The sequence below is a fragment of the Lathyrus oleraceus genome, unplaced genomic scaffold, assembly GCF_024323335.1.
Source record: "Lathyrus oleraceus cultivar Zhongwan6 unplaced genomic scaffold, CAAS_Psat_ZW6_1.0 chrUn0400, whole genome shotgun sequence".
NCBI lineage: Eukaryota > Viridiplantae > Streptophyta > Magnoliopsida > Fabales > Fabaceae > Lathyrus > Lathyrus oleraceus.
The window spans coordinates 33805-54929 of record NW_026112791.1 but is presented as its reverse complement, the minus strand read 5'-3'; the positions used below and the strand labels follow the sequence as shown (position 1 = coordinate 54929).

Genomic DNA, 21125 nt, shown 5'->3' with positions numbered 1-21125 from the left:
TGAATCATTTCATAATATTGGAGAAATCTAAAGTAGAATTCTGCAAGAACAACAATCCAGTCGGAGAAATCCAGAATAGAATTTTGCAAGAAAACATTCCAAAATCTATTTTTCCATAACGGTGGGAAGATGAAAATCTAATCGTGATGGAAGAAATCCAAAATATAATCCTGCAATAACAACCACACACATAACTAATTATGCAACACTAATCCAAAATCGAGAAATGTAATTAGAGAAATTCAAAATCAACTTTGCAAGAACAGAATGACTTCCTGAGATATTTGCAACAGGAGTAGTGATTACTTTGATTACTCTCTTATTCTACTGAGAAGTACTTGAAACCATTTTCTTTAAGGTACAAAATTATAAGTTTCTCTCCATTTCTCTGAGTTTTGCCACTCCTAGCCTGGTTTTGGAGAAATTAGAGAGGGAGAAAATGGATTTTAGTATGGAAAGAGTCAAAGAATATGGGGTGTTGGCAAATAGTGGTATTTTGATTAGTGGTTTAGTAAAAGTTGTACACATGATCTAATCGAATGATGTGGATTATTTTTTAAGAAGTTAAGGTTAGGTGTTTGTTGCATTGGTTTTAATAGATATAAATAGAAATTGAATTTTGTTTTGAATATTATAATGTAAATATACATACCGGTACTCGACAAATTAGAATATTTAGTAACGTAATATAAATATTAGTTAGGGTCATTGCCTTGGTCTTGTTGACTGTCCACTACCATATAAAATGCTTACTTGTGCACTTAGTGTATAAGCATGTGCTTTATTATGGTACCAAATTTATTTATAGCAGTATGTGTGTGATCTTAAGAATATACGCAATAGGTAGTTAGTGGGTTAGTAATTGAAAAAAATAAAATTGTTGACTTAGTGAATTTGGTTCCTAAAAATTGGGGTGTTTGGACTAAGTGAGAATTGAATAAACCTAATAAATAGAACCATTCTCCTTATCTTGAAAAAGTCATGTACATTCCAATAATTTTCTCTATTGTTTGCTTCAATCGGTGTCACTTTTGTCCGTCTTATCTCTCAACTTTCAGCTTTATAAAAATTTATTAACTCAATTCATATCTTACACGTAAAAATACTCAGCCTATACTTTTTCAATTTCATAAAAGATGTACTTGTTATCCTAGTGAAATATGCATTATGTGGAATGTTGTAGTAGAGTCACTTGTTATGTCTTGATAAAAAGTTTGACGCTTTTTAGGCCTTTCTGTCAAAAGCTTTTGTGACAAATTAACATTTCTTAGAGTTTTGTGGCAAGAGACTTTAGGACAGCTTCCGCCATTGAAATGGATTTACATATATAGATGGTTAATGTCTCATTAGTCATTTTGGGTTCATGCATTTCATAACACACACACACACACACACACACACACACACATATATATATATATATATATATATATATATATATATATATATATATATATATATATATATATATATATATATAAATATAAAAATTTTAATTATAGTTTTTTTGGTGAAGTGTTTTGTGCTATTTTATGACATTTTCTTATGGTGAACATGATTCAACGTGCATATGGAATTTGACCCTTACAATTAACATTTTAGGTACTCAAGAAAAAATGCATGATTGAATGTGTTGCTTGAAGGGCGTATGGAAGAAAAATAAGATTTTTGCAAATTAGCACTTTATTTAATAATTGGTCGTTGTGTTATACTATTTTACTTCACTTATTGTTAACATTTGAACTCGATTAGAAATGCGGATACTGATTTTCTTTCGCTAGCAATTTGTCGAACCATTGCTCAATTTTATTAAATCTACATTTTTTTCCGAATTTTATTTCAGTTTTCATTATAAGTATTCCATTTTATAAAAAAAACAGTCCATTTTAATAGTAAATTCTAAATAATATCTTGGAGAAAGTATGAGATGTTACAAGAACCACCAAGAGATACCAAGTATGCGTCAAAAAAAAATTTATGATATAATTATATAAAGTTGAATGGTAAACTCTCCATCAAAGATAGACGAATGAGGTTTGGTTTTATAAATGTTAGTAAATGTTATTTCTGTGAGAATTGTGAATCCATGATCCATCTCTTTTTTGCTTGTGATGCTCTTAACCATATTTGGAGAGACATTCTAATGTGGATGGGCATTAGAAGAAATCTTTATATTTGGAATAGAGAGAAAATGTGGATGATAAAAGAAACAAAGATAAAAGTTTGGAAGTGGCATATTTTGAAAATAGCTATAGCGGAAGCAGTTTATGAGATTTGGAGAAGTAGGAATGAGAAGATATTTTCACAAAGAGATAAGAACCCATATTTAAAAGATAAGATAATACGAAATATTGTAGCGAGATGTACATTGCATAGAGAGTTAGAAAACCATGTGAATACAATTCATCCTTGAATATAATAGGTCTTGTTTTGGTTGATACCTGGATCCATTGGATTGATTTTTGTAATGACTGTTTTTTTATAATGACAATTTAATGCTTTTATTGAGAAAAAAAAAGTTATATATAATTTTAGTTTTTTAATATTGTACAACTTTACCAATGTTCATAATTATTAATAGTTGTTCAGTAGTTTTATGGATAATTAGTCCATTTTTTAATTATATACAAATATACTAAGTTATCTTGTGAATAAATCACAACTTCTTTAAATTACTTAAATTTATTTTTGTAATTTTAATTTCTAATTCTAGATATTATTTGAAAATTTTAATACTTTATGAAATTGAAAATTATGTTTTTTAGAAAATATTGTTATTGTTAAAAAACTATTAAAAAATTGTTTGTATTTTTTTATGATAATCGGAATTGGATGTGTGTTGCTAATATGATTTTTTTAGGAGTACAAACATAAGATGGCTAGCTAATATGTAATGAAGATAAGATCTTTTAGCCAACTGTTATTTTATATTTTACAAAAGAAACTTTCACAATAGAAAATGACAATTCATAATTTATAACCGAAAGACCAATTTAAGTTATGGAGGAAAGTTAATTATAGACCCAAATATCTATCTTAGCAAATTGGATAGATTTTATACATGGCTTACAAATAAACTAAAAATAGGATAATAAAATAATAAATTGTGCCTATAAAAACCTGTTGATTTTAAACAATACACAATAATATTTTTTTGGAGAACAAAACAATATGTTTAATCCCAGGATTGGGCTCTTTTTTATTGTATGTTCATTTTTGTTGTGTGCTTTCTCATTTGCAACAACGGTTGAATATGATACAAATGCCATTATCATCAATGGAGAACGACGAATAATAATATCTGGTGCAATCCACTACCCACGCAGCACTTCCCAAATGTGGCCAGATCTTATTAAGAAAGCAAAAGATGGTGGTCTTGATGCCATCGAAACATATATATTTTGGGACCTTCACGAACCTATTCGCCGCCAATATGATTTTTCTGAAAATCTAGACTTCATCAAGTTTCTAAAAAATGTTCATGAAGAAGGTCTTTATGTTGTGCTTCGAATTGGTCCTTATGTTTGTGCTGAATGGAACTATGGAGGTTTCCCAATGTGGTTACACAACTTGCCAGGGATTCAACTAAGGACTGACAATGTAGTTTTTAAGGAGGAAATGAAAATATTCACAACAAAGATTGTGACCTTGTGCAAAGAAGCTGGATTGTTTGCACCACAAGGGGGGCCAATTATTTTAGCTCAAATTGAGAATGAATATGGAGATGTCATAACTAATTATGGAGAAGATGGGAATGCATACATTAAATGGTGTGCCCAGATGGCTTTAGCTCAAAATGTCGGCGTCCCATGGATCATGTGCAAGCAAAACAATGCTCCATCACCTATTATCAACACATGCAATGGTTATTATTGTGATAATTTCAAGCCAAACAATCCTAAAAGCCCCAAAATGTTTACAGAGAATTGGGTTGGCTGGTTCCAAAAATGGGGTGAAAGGAAGCCACACAGAACTGCTGAAGATGTAGCATTTTCAGTTGCACGTTTTTTTCAAAACGGTGGTGTCCTCCAAAACTACTACATGTACCATGGAGGAACAAATTTTGGAAGAACTGCGGGTGGTCCATATATTATTACAGCATATGACTATGATGCACCACTTGATGAATATGGTAACTTGAACCAACCAAAATGGGGACATCTTAAAAAACTCCATGCCGCCATAAAGTTAGGAGAGAAGGTTCTCACTAATGGAACGGTTACAGAGAAGCAATATGGAGATTCAGTATATTTGACTACATATGCAAATAATGCCACTGGAGAAAAATTTTGTTTTTTGAGTAATTCACATAATTCTAAGGATGTTGAAGTTGATCTACAACAAGATGGAAAGTACCATGTGCCTTCTTGGTCAGTGTCTATTCTCCAAGATTGCAACAAGGAAGTTTTCAACACTGCAAAGGTTGATGCACAAACAAATGTTTATGTGAAGAAACTATCTAAAGAATTAGGAAACTCACTCATCTGGACATGGGCATCTGACCCTGTGGAAGACACCTTACAAGCAATAGGTACATTTAACGCGTCTCAACTTTTAGAGCAAAAGAGTGTTACCGTTGATGCTAGTGATTATTTGTGGTACATGACCAAGGTTTTCATCAATGAAACATCCACTTGGAGTAATGCAACTTTGCAAGTGAACACATCAGGCCATGTTCTTCATGCCTATGTTAATGGACAATATATTGGCCCACAGTGGGGAACATATGATAACCTTCGTTTTACATATGAAAAAATCGTTTCGTTAAAACAAGGTACCAACATTATAAGTTTACTAAGTGGTACAGTTGGTCATGCGCATTATGGTGCATCTTTTGATATGAAAGAAACTGGTATTGTTGGGGGTCCTGTGAAACTCATTGCAACCAGTTCAGGTAATACTATGGATTTATCAAAATCTAGTTGGTCATACAAGGTTGGATTAAACGGTGAGGCTAGAAGGTTCTATGATTCTAAAATTAAAAATGGAGTTCAATGGAACATAAACAATGTTGTTATAGGAAAACCATTGACTTGGTACAAGACTACTTTTAAGACCCCTGAAGGTAAAGACTCTGTAGTCTTGGATTTCATAGGCCTTACAAAAGGACATGCATGGGTTAATGGTCAAAGTATTGGAAGGTATTGGCCTACAATGGTAGCTGACAAAAATGGATGTGATATTAAATGTGATTATAGAGGAAATTATGGAGCTGATAAATGTTTGAGTGGCTGTGGAGAACCATCTCAGAGGTTTTACCATGTGCCAAGGTCATTCTTAAATAATGACACAAAAAGTAACACGTTGGTTTTGTTTGAGGAAATGGGTGGAAGCCCTTTTAATGTGTCTGTTCAAACAGTTGCAATTGATTTTATATGTGCAAGAACAGATTATGGAAAAACCTTAGAACTAAAATGCCCTGATGGAAAAACTATTTCAGAAATCCAGTTTGCGAGCTATGGAGATCCACAAGGAAATTGTGGATCATTTCAAGTAGGTGAATGGGAATCACGCCATAGTGTGGCAGTGGTCGAAAAAGCATGTGGTGGAAAACAATTATGTTCAATTAACGTGACAAGTTCCATATTTGGAATAACTAAAGGTGGCATAAATGGCCAGCTAGCTGTGCAACTCCTATGTGATGGCTCTAATCCTGAAGATAATCGTGTACAAATGGTGCACGTGTAGTTCTATATTATAATTTGTCTCCATGTTAGCACATTCTATAATGTGTGACATATATTTCTTTATGTTATATTTTTCTGTTGGGCTCCACTTTTTATTTTTAAAATTTCAATTTTTTACTTATGCTACAACCTTAGTCATCATAGTTTCATTTTCTTACTTTAGACTAGACAAATAAACAAAAAAGTATAAATAACTATTATTATCTTAGAAAACAAATTAGGAGTGTACAAATCCTATGTGATGACTTTGATGATGGGCTTTGATTATGTTCAGGTGCACTCTTATATCTTTTATATTTTCCTATGCCACGTCATAATTTTTTTATGTGACGATCTTTAGAATTATATTCTTTAGTGCAGTTCCTCTTTTCTCTTTTATTTCTATCTCACATTTTTTTATTCACTTCCATGATTTAAAATCATAATTAAATTATGCAATTAGATGTCATAAAAATCTATAACTCCAATTATAAACTTAATTCTACAAAATTTCTCCCACTTCCACTAATATTTTAAAATATTTATGAAAGAAAAATAAAATTTTAAGATTAAGTAAGTAAATTCATTAAAATATTTCAAATAAAATATAATGTAAAGTTAGAAAAAATTACTAAAATCAACCAAAAAATTAAATTAATAATATATAAAATAAAACCTATTTAATAATAATTCAAATAGATGAATAGCTTGTTTGAACATATTTATCCCATAGGAAGAAGATTATAAGAAGTAAAATCAAGGTCATAAATGTTGAATAAATTAAAAGAGTTCTATGACCGTAAAAACGCACAAAATAAAACACGTTTAATTTGGAAGTTGTTTAATATGATATACAAAGACGATGACTCAATGCCAGAGAATATGAATGTGTTAAGACTATTAAGAGTTACATAGAAGCTAGTGATATTAAATTGGATGATGAGTTGAATTTTTATTATTGATTTTGTTAATGATAATAGAAATGATGATGATAATGTAAATCATACGCATGCACATGCCGATGTAACTACATGATGATGTAACTAACATCCATAACATAAATAACTTAACTCTAAGTTAGTTACACTATAGTTGGTTAGTTAGTTGAAGATTACTTCATATATAAGCAAAACAATGCTCATGTAACTGATTAAGATTAACCAATACATTGGTTCTACTTTTCTCATCGTTGCATGCATGTTAGCCTTTCTTTCTTCTTCTCCAAGCCATAGCCAAAAGCTTGTCATTTCCATGGCATGATTTGCATAGAGTCCATCTTCACATGGTATCATCGACCTGTGATTCTTTTCTGGTTGACTTATCATCAAATTTTCAAATTCAATAGCTATTTTTTCCCACAACATGGCCTTTACAATTTCGTTCATATGAAAAAATGAATAAATTATGATTATAATGTTTAGATTAATTTTAATTTAATACATTTAATTTATATACGAATATATGAATAAGCAAGTATGAGTAGTTAAAATCTTACTCTTATAGCCTTAACTCAAGTCTGAGAATTTTTGTAGGTTTTCCTTGTGAGTAAATGTGTTTTTAATGTCCAAGAGAATGAAGCACTCCAATTATGTTTGAAAAGAAACATGAATATAGTTATATAATACAATTTATATTGTTATAGGGTAACTTATGTATAATACTACCAGAAAGAACATTGTTATCTCCAACTCGTTCTAAAATTGTTTCTATGGTAACAAATTCAAAATAATAGTGTGGAGTTGTGGAGTATGAGTCTTGAATATTTATGACATAAGTCGTTCCCAAAAAAACATGCATTTTTAAGCCTTTGATTGGTTTGTATGTTTCATTTACATGAAGTATTTTTTATATTTTTTATGGTATATAAATTTTTCTCTTGTATCATTTCTCTAAATTGTGGTATAAGCTATTTGGCTTTCGTTACATGTAAAGGAGTTCCCTGAAGAAAAAAAATAGCAATAAAATATTAAAATCAATTAACTTATAACGAAAAGTAATAATGTTAAATTTTTTGAATATAAAAGTATATTTTGTGAACAATAAACACAATATTTTAGATAAAAAATTATTACCTATTCGTCTAACAAAATCATTTCTACGAATGCATATATAGTGAATATGGTCGATGTTAAGAAAGTTGTCCTATGACCTTTCTTATGACTGAAGCGTATATATATGTTTATTATTTTAATCGGCTCAATGAATGAAAGGGTGATGATAATAAATGAATATTATATGCAAGGGTAAACCACTAAATATGAAATGGAAATCCAATTAATTCTTAATTATAACAAAATTAAAATTGTCAATAATTAAATAGGTAAGTAATTCAAGTCCATCAATTTATTGATTATCTTTAATGATTTTAAAAAAAAAGTTTATTCTATTTATTGTCATTAATTCATGTGTTAAATTCCTAAAAAAAATAGTAGACATATTCGGGTTTACATATCCTTTGTGATAAATTAACGTTTTTTTAGACCTTTGTGGCAGGAGTCTTTATGACCGCTTCCCCATTTAAATGAGTTAACATATCTGGGTTGTCAATGTCTCAGTAGTGGTTTTGGTTTCATTGTATTTATATATATATATATATATATATATATATATATATATATATATATATATATATATATATATATATATATATATATATATATATACAAAAAATTTAATTATATTTTTCTTAGTGAAGTGTTTTGTGATATTTTATGACATTTTGTTATGGTCAACATGATTCAATGTGTATATGGAATTTGACCCGTACAATTAACATTTTAGATACTCTAGGTGAAATTTATGATTGAATGTGTTGCTCGAAGTGCGTAAGGGAAAAAACATGATTTTTGCAAATTAACACTTTATTTAATTATTGGTCGTTATGGTACACTATTTTACTTGATTTTCTTCCGTTAGAGATTTTTCCAACTGTTGCTCAAATTTATTAAGTCTACCTTTTTTTCTTGAATTTTATTTCAGTTATCATTATAAGTATTCCATTTTAGAAATAAAAAAGCAGTCGCATTTTAATAGTATATTCTGAACAATATCTTGCGGAAAGTATGGGATGTTACAAGAATCACCAAGAGATACCAAATATATGTCAAATATTTTCTTATGATATAATTATATATAGCAAAATGGTATGCTCCCCACCAATCATAAACCGATGAGTTTTGGTTTTATAAATGATAGTAAACTAGTATACGACCTGCGTGATGCGCTGGTTGTAAAGAAGGTTGTGCATATGGTAAAAATAAGTCTTTGAAATAAACTAAAATTTTATTTATGATATATATTATTTTTTTTATAAAAACTCGCATTAGCGGTTTCATGGAACACTTTCAATATTATCTTGAACATGTGATTAACTTGTGCCCTAAGGGCACATGTTAAGTAGTCTAAAAATGGAAAGTTTGTGTTGGAAAAACAATGAAAAAATTATTTATCAATTTTTAATAAAAACAATGCACATTTTTCAAAAAAAAAAGTTTATACATTTAACTTTTAACATTTCGGCATTACCTTATATTAATAATAATTTTTTTAATAAGATGGTTTATGATTGCAAATGTCTAACCTTTATTTAGAGTATTTGGAAGGTGGTTCAGACGAAGGACACCTAAATTCATGGCATTCTTGGTGAAGTTTCTTCATACATTTTTCACATCCAATGTAATGCCATCCAAACCTATCGTCAATTTCATTTATAGTTACTGAAATTGTGAAGAAAACTTCCTATATTTAAAAGTTTAAAAAAATTGGTAAGTAAAATAACATAATTGTATTTACAAAATATTTTTTAATTAAAATGTATAGTGTACCTTAATATCTGACTCTCATGTCATTGCCATTACATTTTGTAGTGTAGTTCTATTTTGAGTCATTATCTTTTGAGGTGACATATTTTAAAACTCAATGATAGGAATCTCCTTTATTTCTAGCTAAGTATTTGATGGAGTGTATAGTTTATACAGAATAAAAAGACAATTAATAAATATTAGTAACCAAATAAAGTATAATCAATGGGTACACTAATTTTTTAGAATTCTGAATTTTCTAGATTGATGTAAATCTGAATAGTTGAAGTTGAGTTGATCGAGCGGTGGATCAAAAATTTAAGTTTATTAGTGAAAATGGTAATACTTCTGAGTGAATATAATATATATAAGATTTAAATATATAGTTACCTCTAAACACATTCACTATTGTAGAGGTGATTGCAACTATGGTCATTTTTTTATTGACTTATCATCAAATTTTCAAATTCAATAGCTATTTTTCCCACAACATGGCCTTTACAATTTCATTCATATGTATAAATGAATAAATTATTATTATAATGTTTAGATTAATTTTAATTTAATACACTTAATTTATATACGACTATATGAATAACAAATATGGGTAGTTAAAATCTTACTCTTGTAGCCTTAACTCAAGTCTGAGAATTTTTGTAGGTTTTCCTTATGAGTAAATGTGTTCTTAATGTCCAAGAGAATGAAGCGCTCCAATCATGTCTGAAAAGAAACCTGAATATAGTTATATAATATAATTTATATTGTTGTAGGGTAACTTATGTATAATACTACCAGAAAGAACATTGTTGTCTCCAACTCTTTCTAAAATTGTTTCTATGGTGACAAATTCAAAATAATAGTGTGGAATTGTGGAGTATGAGTCTTGAATATTTATGACATAAGTCGTTCCCAAAAAACATGCATTTTTAAGCCTTTGATTGGTTTGTATGTTTCATTTACATGAAGTATTTTTTATATTTTGTTATGGTATATGAATTTCTCTCTTCTATCATTTCTCTAAATCGTGGTATAAGCTATTTGGCTTTTGTTACATGTAAAGGAGTTCCCTGAAGAAAAAAATATATAGCAATAAAATATTAGAATCAATTATTTTATAAAGAAAAAATAATAATGTTAAATATTTTGAATATAAAAGTATATTTTGCTAACAATAAACACAATATTTTAAATAACAAGTTATTACCTTTTCATCTAACAAAATTATTTCTACTAATGTTTGTTCTTTTTTATTTCGCACATTATAAACGTTCCACAATCAAACGACTCTGACTCAGAGTAAGCAATCATTATTATTTATGATCGATGTTAAGATAGTTGCTATGGTGTGGTATTAAAAAAAGTTAAGAGATTGTTGTTTATATACAACAATGCGTTCCTATGACTTTTCTTATGACTGAAGCGTATATATTTTCCTATGTTTATTATTTTAATCGGCTCAATGAATGAAATTGTGATAATAATAAAGGAATATTCTATGCAAGGGTTAACCACTAGATATGAAATTGAAATCCAATTAATTCTTAACTATAACAAAATTAAAATTGTCAATAATTAAATAGGTAAGTAATTTAAGTCCATCAATTTATTGATTATCTTTAATGATTTAAAAAAAAGTTTATTTTATTTATTATCATTAATTCATGCGTTAAATTCTTACAAAAAAAGTAGATATATTCGGGTTTATATATCCTTTGTGATAAATTAAAGTTTTTTAGACCTTTGTGCCAGCAAATTTTTACCTCATACCCCTACATTTATCCTTACACCCTTACAAATTTTATCCTTATATATTTTTAACTAATTTATTTATTTATTTTTTAAAATAATAATAATTTTTTTTGTATACCGGGAGACTTTACAAAAGAGTACCGGTAGTTATTTTTCAAATTTTTTTTAATATTTTTTTGTATACCGGAAGACTTTGCCAAAGAGTTCCGATAGTTAATTTTTGTGTACCGGAGGACTTGGCAAAAGAGTTCCCGTAGTCATTTTTCAAGCATTTTTTAAAATATTAAAGTCCCAGTAGTCATTTTATTATGTGTTGTTAATATTTAGGATAAAATCTTATATGTAAATTTTTTTTAATGTTTATAAGTAAAATAATTTACTTATTATTCACATTCATTTTTCAATTTTTAATAAAAAAATTAATAATACAAAATTAAATCATTTATTATATTCATTATTTAGTTTTTATCACATTTTTTAATGATGAAATTAACTTTTATGACATCAATTTTTTCAATAATTTTTTACAATTATTTATGACATTTTTGTGCTCATAAATAATATTTTATTTATACTTTTTTTGAAAAATAATATAGTAAATTAAAATGATAATATTAATGGTTAAAATGAAGTGTAGTGTAATTGTTTCATCATAACTCCAATTAAAGTTTTTATTAAATCTTTATTGGTAATAAATATTTCAATTTAGTTCAAAAATGAAATTGATAACTTTCTATTATCGTTAGGAAATAAATAGATGTAAATTTGATGTTATTTTATTATTTATTAATAAAAATTAAAAATTAAGTTAAATTACATATGGATAATCAAAAGTATAATGTAATAGAATTCAATGAGTTTTTAAATTTTCAGTAATAATGTTAATAATATAAAATTTAAATATTTATTATATTCATTATTTAATTTAATTGAGAACAACTTTAAATATAATTTATTGTAAATATTTTATCATTCGTTTTTTTTAATGATGACATTATATTTTATGACATTAATGTTTTCAATAACTTTTTATAATGATTTGTGATGTTTTTGTCTTCAAAGTAGTCGGCCATCCCCTATTATTAGTGACAGATAAAATTTATTTTTTATTACAGAATAAAATTAATTTTTGTTGATTCAAATTAAATGGTGATAAATCAATTTTAATAAATACTGTTTATGAAAAAAAAATTGTAGTAAAATTTGTTTTTATTTAATATTTATCTTAGTAACTTTTTTATACCCTTGTAATGCTATTAATATTAGAATTAATGATTAATATATATAATACATTATACATATTTCATATGCCTTTAACTATTAAAGGTGTTAAATTTAATTCTCATAATATAAAAAACATTCATAATAATCTAAAAGACATTTAATATCTATGTTTATTATTTCTAATTTAACATTAAATATTTTGATTACCAATAATAATAAATTTAGTTAATTATTAACTTGAATAACATGTGGTAGAAAGTGATCTCTTTCAATTATTTCCATATCGATTGTTTCCTATGTTATATTTAAAATAAATTATTATAATATTATTAGTAGGTAGGTAAATATTTCATTCTGGTAATTTTTTACTTTGGCCATTTGTGATACTATTAATATTTGGCATAAAAATGTAATATGTGTTATATTTTTTAAAAAATTTAGTGAAATAAAAATAGAATTATGCAAGAAAGGAAAACCAAAATTGATTTGTCTTGTACCTATGTAGTTTGTGAAGAAGGTGCATATAGCATGTTCTTGACAACATTAAATTCCTATACAAAAAAAGCAAATTGTACCAAATCAAACTCTACAAGAAAACAAGCATACTCTTTAAGATAATAATCTAAGCTAAAAGAACAACAACTTCATCATTATCCATATTTTTCAACAATGGAATTCCAAGAATTAAAGTATTAGGAAGGGTTAACAACGATAAATCAGTTTTAATCCATTTCAAACCACCTTTTCCGAAGATCTTAATAATTGTGGTTAAGAGAGCAAATGCAAGAAGTTTCTAAATGAAATTAACATACATGGATTTTAAACTCATTTTATTGATATTGTTTGATGAAACTACTTGGAATGAAAGAAGAGGGATTGAAAACGTTGCAACAAATTTGTTTATTCCCTAACATTGTTCTTTTCTGAAGATTTTGAATCATTTCATAATATTGGAGAAATCTAAAGTAGAATTCTGCAAGAACAACAATCCAGTCGGAGAAATCCAGAATAGAATTTTGCAAGAAAACATTCCAAAATCTATTTTTCCATAACGGTGGGAAGATGAAAATCTAATCGTGATGGAAGAAATCCAAAATATAATCCTGCAATAACAACCACACACATAACTAATTATGCAACACTAATCCAAAATCGAGAAATGTAATTAGAGAAATTCAAAATCAACTTTGCAAGAACAGAATGACTTCCTGAGATATTTGCAACAGGAGTAGTGATTACTTTGATTACTCTCTTATTCTACTGAGAAGTACTTGAAACCATTTTCTTTAAGGTACAAAATTATAAGTTTCTCTCCATTTCTCTGAGTTTTGCCACTCCTAGCCTGGTTTTGGAGAAATTAGAGAGGGAGAAAATGGATTTTAGTATGGAAAGAGTCAAAGAATATCATATGGGGTGTTGGCAAATAGTGGTATTTTGATTAGTGGTTTAGTAAAAGTTGTACACATGATCTAATCGAATGATGTGGATTATTTTTTAAGAAGTTAAGGTTAGGTGTTTGTTGCATTGGTTTTAATAGATATAAATAGAAATTGAATTTTGTTTTGAATATTATAATGTAAATATACATACCGGTACTCGACAAATTAGAATATTTAGTAACGTAATATAAATATTAGTTAGGGTCATTGCCTTGGTCTTGTTGACTGTCCACTACCATATAAAATGCTTACTTGTGCACTTAGTGTATAAGCATGTGCTTTATTATGGTACCAAATTTATTTATAGCAGTATGTGTGTGATCTTAAGAATATACGCAATAGGTAGTTAGTGGGTTAGTAATTGAAAAAAATAAAAATTGTTGACTTAGTGAATTTGGTTCCTAAAAATTGGGGTGTTTGGACTAAGTGAGAATTGAATAAACCTAATAAATAGAACCATTCTCCTTATCTTGAAAAAGTCATGTACATTCCAATAATTTTCTCTATTGTTTGCTTCAATCGGTGTCACTTTTGTCTGTCTTATCTCTCAACTTTCAGCTTTATAAAAATTTATTAACTCAATTTATATCTTACACGTAAAAATACTCAGCCTATACTTTTTCAATTTCATAAAAGATGTACTTGTTATCCTAGTGAAATATGCATTATGTGGAATGTTGTAGTAGAGTCACTTGTTATGTCTTGATAAAAAGTTTGACGCTTTTTAGGCCTTTCTGTCAAAAGCTTTTGTGACAAATTAACATTTCTTAGAGTTTTGTGGCAAGAGACTTTAGGACAGCTTCCGCCATTGAAATGGATTTACATATATAGATGGTTAATGTCTCATTAGTCATTTTGGGTTCATGCATTTCATAACACACACACACACACACACACACACACATATATATATATATATATATATATATATATATATATATATATATATATATATATATATATATATATAATACAAAAAAAACTTTTAATTATAGTTTTTTTGGTGAAGTGTTTTGTGCTATTTTATGACATTTTCTTATGGTGAACATGATTCAACGTGCATATGGAATTTGACCCTTACAATTAACATTTTAGGTACTCAAGAAAAAATGCATGATTGAATGTGTTGCTTGAAGGGCGTATGGAAGAAAAATAAGATTTTTGCAAATTAGCACTTTATTTAATAATTGGTCGTTGTGTTATACTATTTTACTTCACTTATTGTTAACATTTGAACTCGATTAGAAATGCGGATACTGATTTTCTTTCGCTAGCAATTTGTCGAACCATTGCTCAATTTTATTAAATCTACATTTTTTTCCGAATTTTATTTCAGTTTTCATTATAAGTATTCCATTTTATAAAAAAACAGTCCATTTTAATAGTAAATTCTAAATAATATCTTGGAGAAAGTATGAGATGTTACAAGAACCACCAAGAGATACCAAGTATGCGTCAAAAAAAAATTTATGATATAATTATATAAAGTTGAATGGTAAACTCTCCATCAAAGATAGACGAATGAGGTTTGGTTTTATAAATGTTAGTAAATGTTATTTCTGTGAGAATTGTGAATCCATGATCCATCTCTTTTTTGCTTGTGATGCTCTTAACCATATTTGGAGAGACATTCTAATGTGGATGGGCATTAGAAGAAATCTTTATATTTGGAATAGAGAGAAAATGTGGATGATAAAAGAAACAAAGATAAAAGTTTGGAAGTGGCATATTTTGAAAATAGCTATAGCGGAAGCAGTTTATGAGATTTGGAGAAGTAGGAATGAGAAGATATTTTCACAAAGAGATAAGAACCCATATTTAAAAGATAAGATAATACGAAATATTGTAGCGAGATGTACATTGCATAGAGAGTTAGAAAACCATGTGAATACAATTCATCCTTGAATATAATAGGTCTTGTTTTGGTTGATACCTGGATCCATTGGATTGATTTTTGTAATGACTGTTTTTTTATAATGACAATTTAATGCTTTTATTGAGAAAAAAAAAGTTATATATAATTTTAGTTTTTTAATATTGTACAACTTTACCAATGTTCATAATTATTAATAGTTGTTCAGTAGTTTTATGGATAATTAGTCCATTTTTTAATTATATACAAATATACTAAGTTATCTTGTGAATAAATCACAACTTCTTTAAATTACTTAAATTTATTTTTGTAATTTTAATTTCTAATTCTAGATATTATTTGAAAATTTTAATACTTTATGAAATTGAAAATTATGTTTTTTAGAAAATATTGTTATTGTTAAAAAACTATTAAAAAATTGTTTGTATTTTTTTATGATAATCGGAATTGGATGTGTGTTGCTAATATGATTTTTTTAGGAGTACAAACATAAGATGGCTAGCTAATATGTAATGAAGATAAGATCTTTTAGCCAACTGTTATTTTATATTTTACAAAAGAAACTTTCACAATAGAAAATGACAATTCATAATTTATAACCGAAAGACCAATTTAAGTTATGGAGGAAAGTTAATTATAGACCCAAATATCTATCTTAGCAAATTGGATAGATTTTATACATGGCTTACAAATAAACTAAAAATAGGATAATAAAATAATAAATTGTGCCTATAAAAACCTGTTGATTTTAAACAATACACAATAATATTTTTTTGGAGAACAAAACAATATGTTTAATCCCAGGATTGGGCTCTTTTTTATTGTATGTTCATTTTTGTTGTGTGCTTTCTCATTTGCAACAACGGTTGAATATGATACAAATGCCATTATCATCAATGGAGAACGACGAATAATAATATCTGGTGCAATCCACTACCCACGCAGCACTTCCCAAATGTGGCCAGATCTTATTAAGAAAGCAAAAGATGGTGGTCTTGATGCCATCGAAACATATATATTTTGGGACCTTCACGAACCTATTCGCCGCCAATATGATTTTTCTGAAAATCTAGACTTCATCAAGTTTCTAAAAAATGTTCATGAAGAAGGTCTTTATGTTGTGCTTCGAATTGGTCCTTATGTTTGTGCTGAATGGAACTATGGAGGTTTCCCAATGTGGTTACACAACTTGCCAGGGATTCAACTAAGGACTGACAATGTAGTTTTTAAGGAGGAAATGAAAATATTCACAACAAAGATTGTGACCTTGTGCAAAGAAGCTGGATTGTTTGCACCACAAGGGGGGCCAATTATTTTAGCTCAAATTGAGAATGAATATGGAGATGTCATAACTAATTATGGAGAAGATGGGAATGCATACATTAAATGGTGTGCCCAGATGGCTTTAGCTCAAAATGTCGGCGTCCCATGGATCATGTGCAAGCAAAACAATGCTCCATCACCTATTATCAACACATGCAATGGTTATTATTGTGATAATTTCAAGCCAAACAATCCTAAAAGCCCCAAAATGTTTACAGAGAATTGGGTTGGCTGGTTCCAAAAATGGGGTGAAAGGAAGCCACACAGAACTGCTGAAGATGTAGCATTTTCAGTTGCACGTTTTTTTCAAAACGGTGGTGTCCTCCAAAACTACTACATGTACCATGGAGGAACAAATTTTGGAAGAACTGCGGGTGGTCCATATATTATTACAGCATATGACTATGATGCACCACTTGATGAATATGGTAACTTGAACCAACCAAAATGGGGACATCTTAAAAAACTCCATGCCGCCATAAAGTTAGGAGAGAAGGTTCTCACTAATGGAACGGTTACAGAGAAGCAATATGGAGATTCAGTATATTTGACTACATATGCAAATAATGCCACTGGAGAAAAATTTTGTTTTTTGAGTAATTCACATAATTCTAAGGATGTTGAAGTTGATCTACAACAAGATGGAAAGTACCATGTGCCTTCTTGGTCAGTGTCTATTCTCCAAGATTGCAACAAGGAAGTTTTCAACACTGCAAAGGTTGATGCACAAACAAATGTTTATGTGAAGAAACTATCTAAAGAATTAGGAAACTCACTCATCTGGACATGGGCATCTGACCCTGTGGAAGACACCTTACAAGCAATAGGTACATTTAACGCGTCTCAACTTTTAGAGCAAAAGAGTGTTACCGTTGATGCTAGTGATTATTTGTGGTACATGACCAAGGTTTTCATCAATGAAACATCCACTTGGAGTAATGCAACTTTGCAAGTGAACACATCAGGCCATGTTCTTCATGCCTATGTTAATGGACAATATATTGGCCCACAGTGGGGAACATATGATAACCTTCGTTTTACATATGAAAAAATCGTTTCGTTAAAACAAGGTACCAACATTATAAGTTTACTAAGTGGTACAGTTGGTCATGCGCATTATGGTGCATCTTTTGATATGAAAGAAACTGGTATTGTTGGGGGTCCTGTGAAACTCATTGCAACCAGTTCAGGTAATACTATGGATTTATCAAAATCTAGTTGGTCATACAAGGTTGGATTAAACGGTGAGGCTAGAAGGTTCTATGATTCTAAAATTAAAAATGGAGTTCAATGGAACATAAACAATGTTGTTATAGGAAAACCATTGACTTGGTACAAGACTACTTTTAAGACCCCTGAAGGTAAAGACTCTGTAGTCTTGGATTTCATAGGCCTTACAAAAGGACATGCATGGGTTAATGGTCAAAGTATTGGAAGGTATTGGCCTACAATGGTAGCTGACAAAAATGGATGTGATATTAAATGTGATTATAGAGGAAATTATGGAGCTGATAAATGTTTGAGTGGCTGTGGAGAACCATCTCAGAGGTTTTACCATGTGCCAAGGTCATTCTTAAATAATGACACAAAAAGTAACACGTTGGTTTTGTTTGAGGAAATGGGTGGAAGCCCTTTTAATGTGTCTGTTCAAACAGTTGCAATTGATTTTATATGTGCAAGAACAGATTATGGAAAAACCTTAGAACTAAAATGCCCTGATGGAAAAACTATTTCAGAAATCCAGTTTGCGAGCTATGGAGATCCACAAGGAAATTGTGGATCATTTCAAGTAGGTGAATGGGAATCACGCCATAGTGTGGCAGTGGTCGAAAAAGCATGTGGTGGAAAACAATTATGTTCAATTAACGTGACAAGTTCCATATTTGGAATAACTAAAGGTGGCATAAATGGCCAGCTAGCTGTGCAACTCCTATGTGATGGCTCTAATCCTGAAGATAATCGTGTACAAATGGTGCACGTGTAGTTCTATATTATAATTTGTCTCCATGTTAGCACATTCTATAATGTGTGACATATATTTCTTTATGTTATATTTTTCTGTTGGGCTCCACTTTTTATTTTTAAAATTTCAATTTTTTACTTATGCTACAACCTTAGTCATCATAGTTTCATTTTCTTACTTTAGACTAGACAAATAAACAAAAAAAGTATAAATAACTATTATTATCTTAGAAAACAAATTAGGAGTGTACAAATCCTATGTGATGACTTTGATGATGGGCTTTGATTATGTTCAGGTGCACTCTTATATCTTTTATATTTTCCTATGCCACGTCATAATTTTTTTATGTGACGATCTTTAGAATTATATTCTTTAGTGCAGTTCCTCTTTTCTCTTTTATTTCTATCTCACATTTTTTTATTCACTTCCATGATTTAAAATCATAATTAAATTATGCAATTAGATGTCATAAAAATCTATAACTCCAATTATAAACTTAATTCTACAAAATTTCTCCCACTTCCACTAATATTTTAAAATATTTATGAAAGAAAAATAAAATTTTAAGATTAAGTAAGTAAATTCATTAAAATATTTCAAATAAAATATAATGTAAAGTTAGAAAAAATTACTAAAATCAACCAAAAAATTAAATTAATAATATATAAAATAAAACCTATTTAATAATAATTCAAATAGATGAATAGCTTGTTTGAACATATTTATCCCATAGGAAGAAGATTATAAGAAGTAAAATCAAGGTCATAAATGTTGAATAAATTAAAAGAGTTCTATGACCGTAAAAACGCACAAAATAAAACACGTTTAATTTGGAAGTTGTTTAATATGATATACAAAGACGATGACTCAATGCCAGAGAATATGAATGTGTTAAGACTATTAAGAGTTACATAGAAGCTAGTGATATTAAATTGGATGATGAGTTGAATTTTTATTATTGATTTTGTTAATGATAATAGAAATGATGATGATAATGTAAATCATACGCATGCACATGCCGATGTAACTACATGATGATGTAACTAACATCCATAACATAAATAACTTAACTCTAAGTTAGTTACACTATAGTTGGTTAGTTAGTTGAAGATTACTTCATATATAAGCAAAACAATGCTCATGTAACTGATTAAGATTAACCAATACATTGGTTCTACTTTTCTCATCGTTGCATGCATGTTAGCCTTTCTTTCTTCTTCTCCAAGCCATAGCCAAAAGCTTGTCATTTCCATGGCATGATTTGCATAGAGTCCATCTTCACATGGTATCATCGACCTGTGATTCTTTTCTGGTTGACTTATCATCAAATTTTCAAATTCAATAGCTATTTTTTCCCACAACATGGCCTTTACAATTTCGTTCATATGAAAAAATGAATAAATTATGATTATAATGTTTAGATTAATTTTAATTTAATACATTTAATTTATATACGAATATATGAATAAGCAAGTATGAGTAGTTAAAATCTTACTCTTATAGCCTTAACTCAAGTCTGAGAATTTTTGTAGGTTTTCCTTGTGAGTAAATGTGTTTTTAATGTCCAAGAGAATGAAGCACTCCAATTATGTTTGAAAAGAAACATGAATATAGTTATATAATACAATTTATATTGTTATAGGGTAACTTATGTATAATACTACCAGAAAGAACATTGTTATCTCCAACTCGTTCTAAAATTGTTTCTATGGTAACAAATTCAAAATAATAGTGTGGAGTTGTGGAGTATGAGTCTTGAATATTTATGACATAAGTCGTTCCCAAAAAAACATGCATTTTTAAGCCTTTGATTGGTTTGTATGTTTCATTTACATGAAGTATTTTTTATATTTTTTATGGTATATAAATTTTTCTCTTGTATCATTTCTCTAAATTGTGGTATAAGCTATTTGGCTTTCGTTACATGTAAAGGAGTTCCCTGAAGAAAAAAAATAGCAATAAAATATTAAAATCAATTAACTTATAACGAAAAGTAATAATGTTAAATTTTTTGAATATAAAAGTATATTTTGTGAACAATAAACACAATATTTTAGATAAAAAATTATTACCTATTCGTCTAACAAA

At 28.6% G+C, this 21125-nt stretch overlaps 2 protein-coding genes across 2 annotated transcripts; both read left to right on the top strand.

Moving 5' to 3' along the window:
• The first annotated feature begins 2914 nt into the window (after nucleotides 1-2914).
• LOC127114139 (beta-galactosidase 7-like) lies at nucleotides 2915-5765 on the top strand. The gene has a single exon (XM_051046528.1). The coding sequence runs from the start codon at nucleotides 3172-3174 to the stop codon at nucleotides 5686-5688; it is 2517 nt and encodes an 838-aa protein (XP_050902485.1). The 5' UTR covers nucleotides 2915-3171; the 3' UTR covers nucleotides 5689-5765.
• A 10519-nt stretch (nucleotides 5766-16284) lies between these two features.
• LOC127114138 (beta-galactosidase 7-like) lies at nucleotides 16285-19154 on the top strand. The gene has a single exon (XM_051046527.1). The coding sequence runs from the start codon at nucleotides 16542-16544 to the stop codon at nucleotides 19056-19058; it is 2517 nt and encodes an 838-aa protein (XP_050902484.1). The 5' UTR covers nucleotides 16285-16541; the 3' UTR covers nucleotides 19059-19154.
• Nucleotides 19155-21125: the final 1971 nt, after the last annotated feature.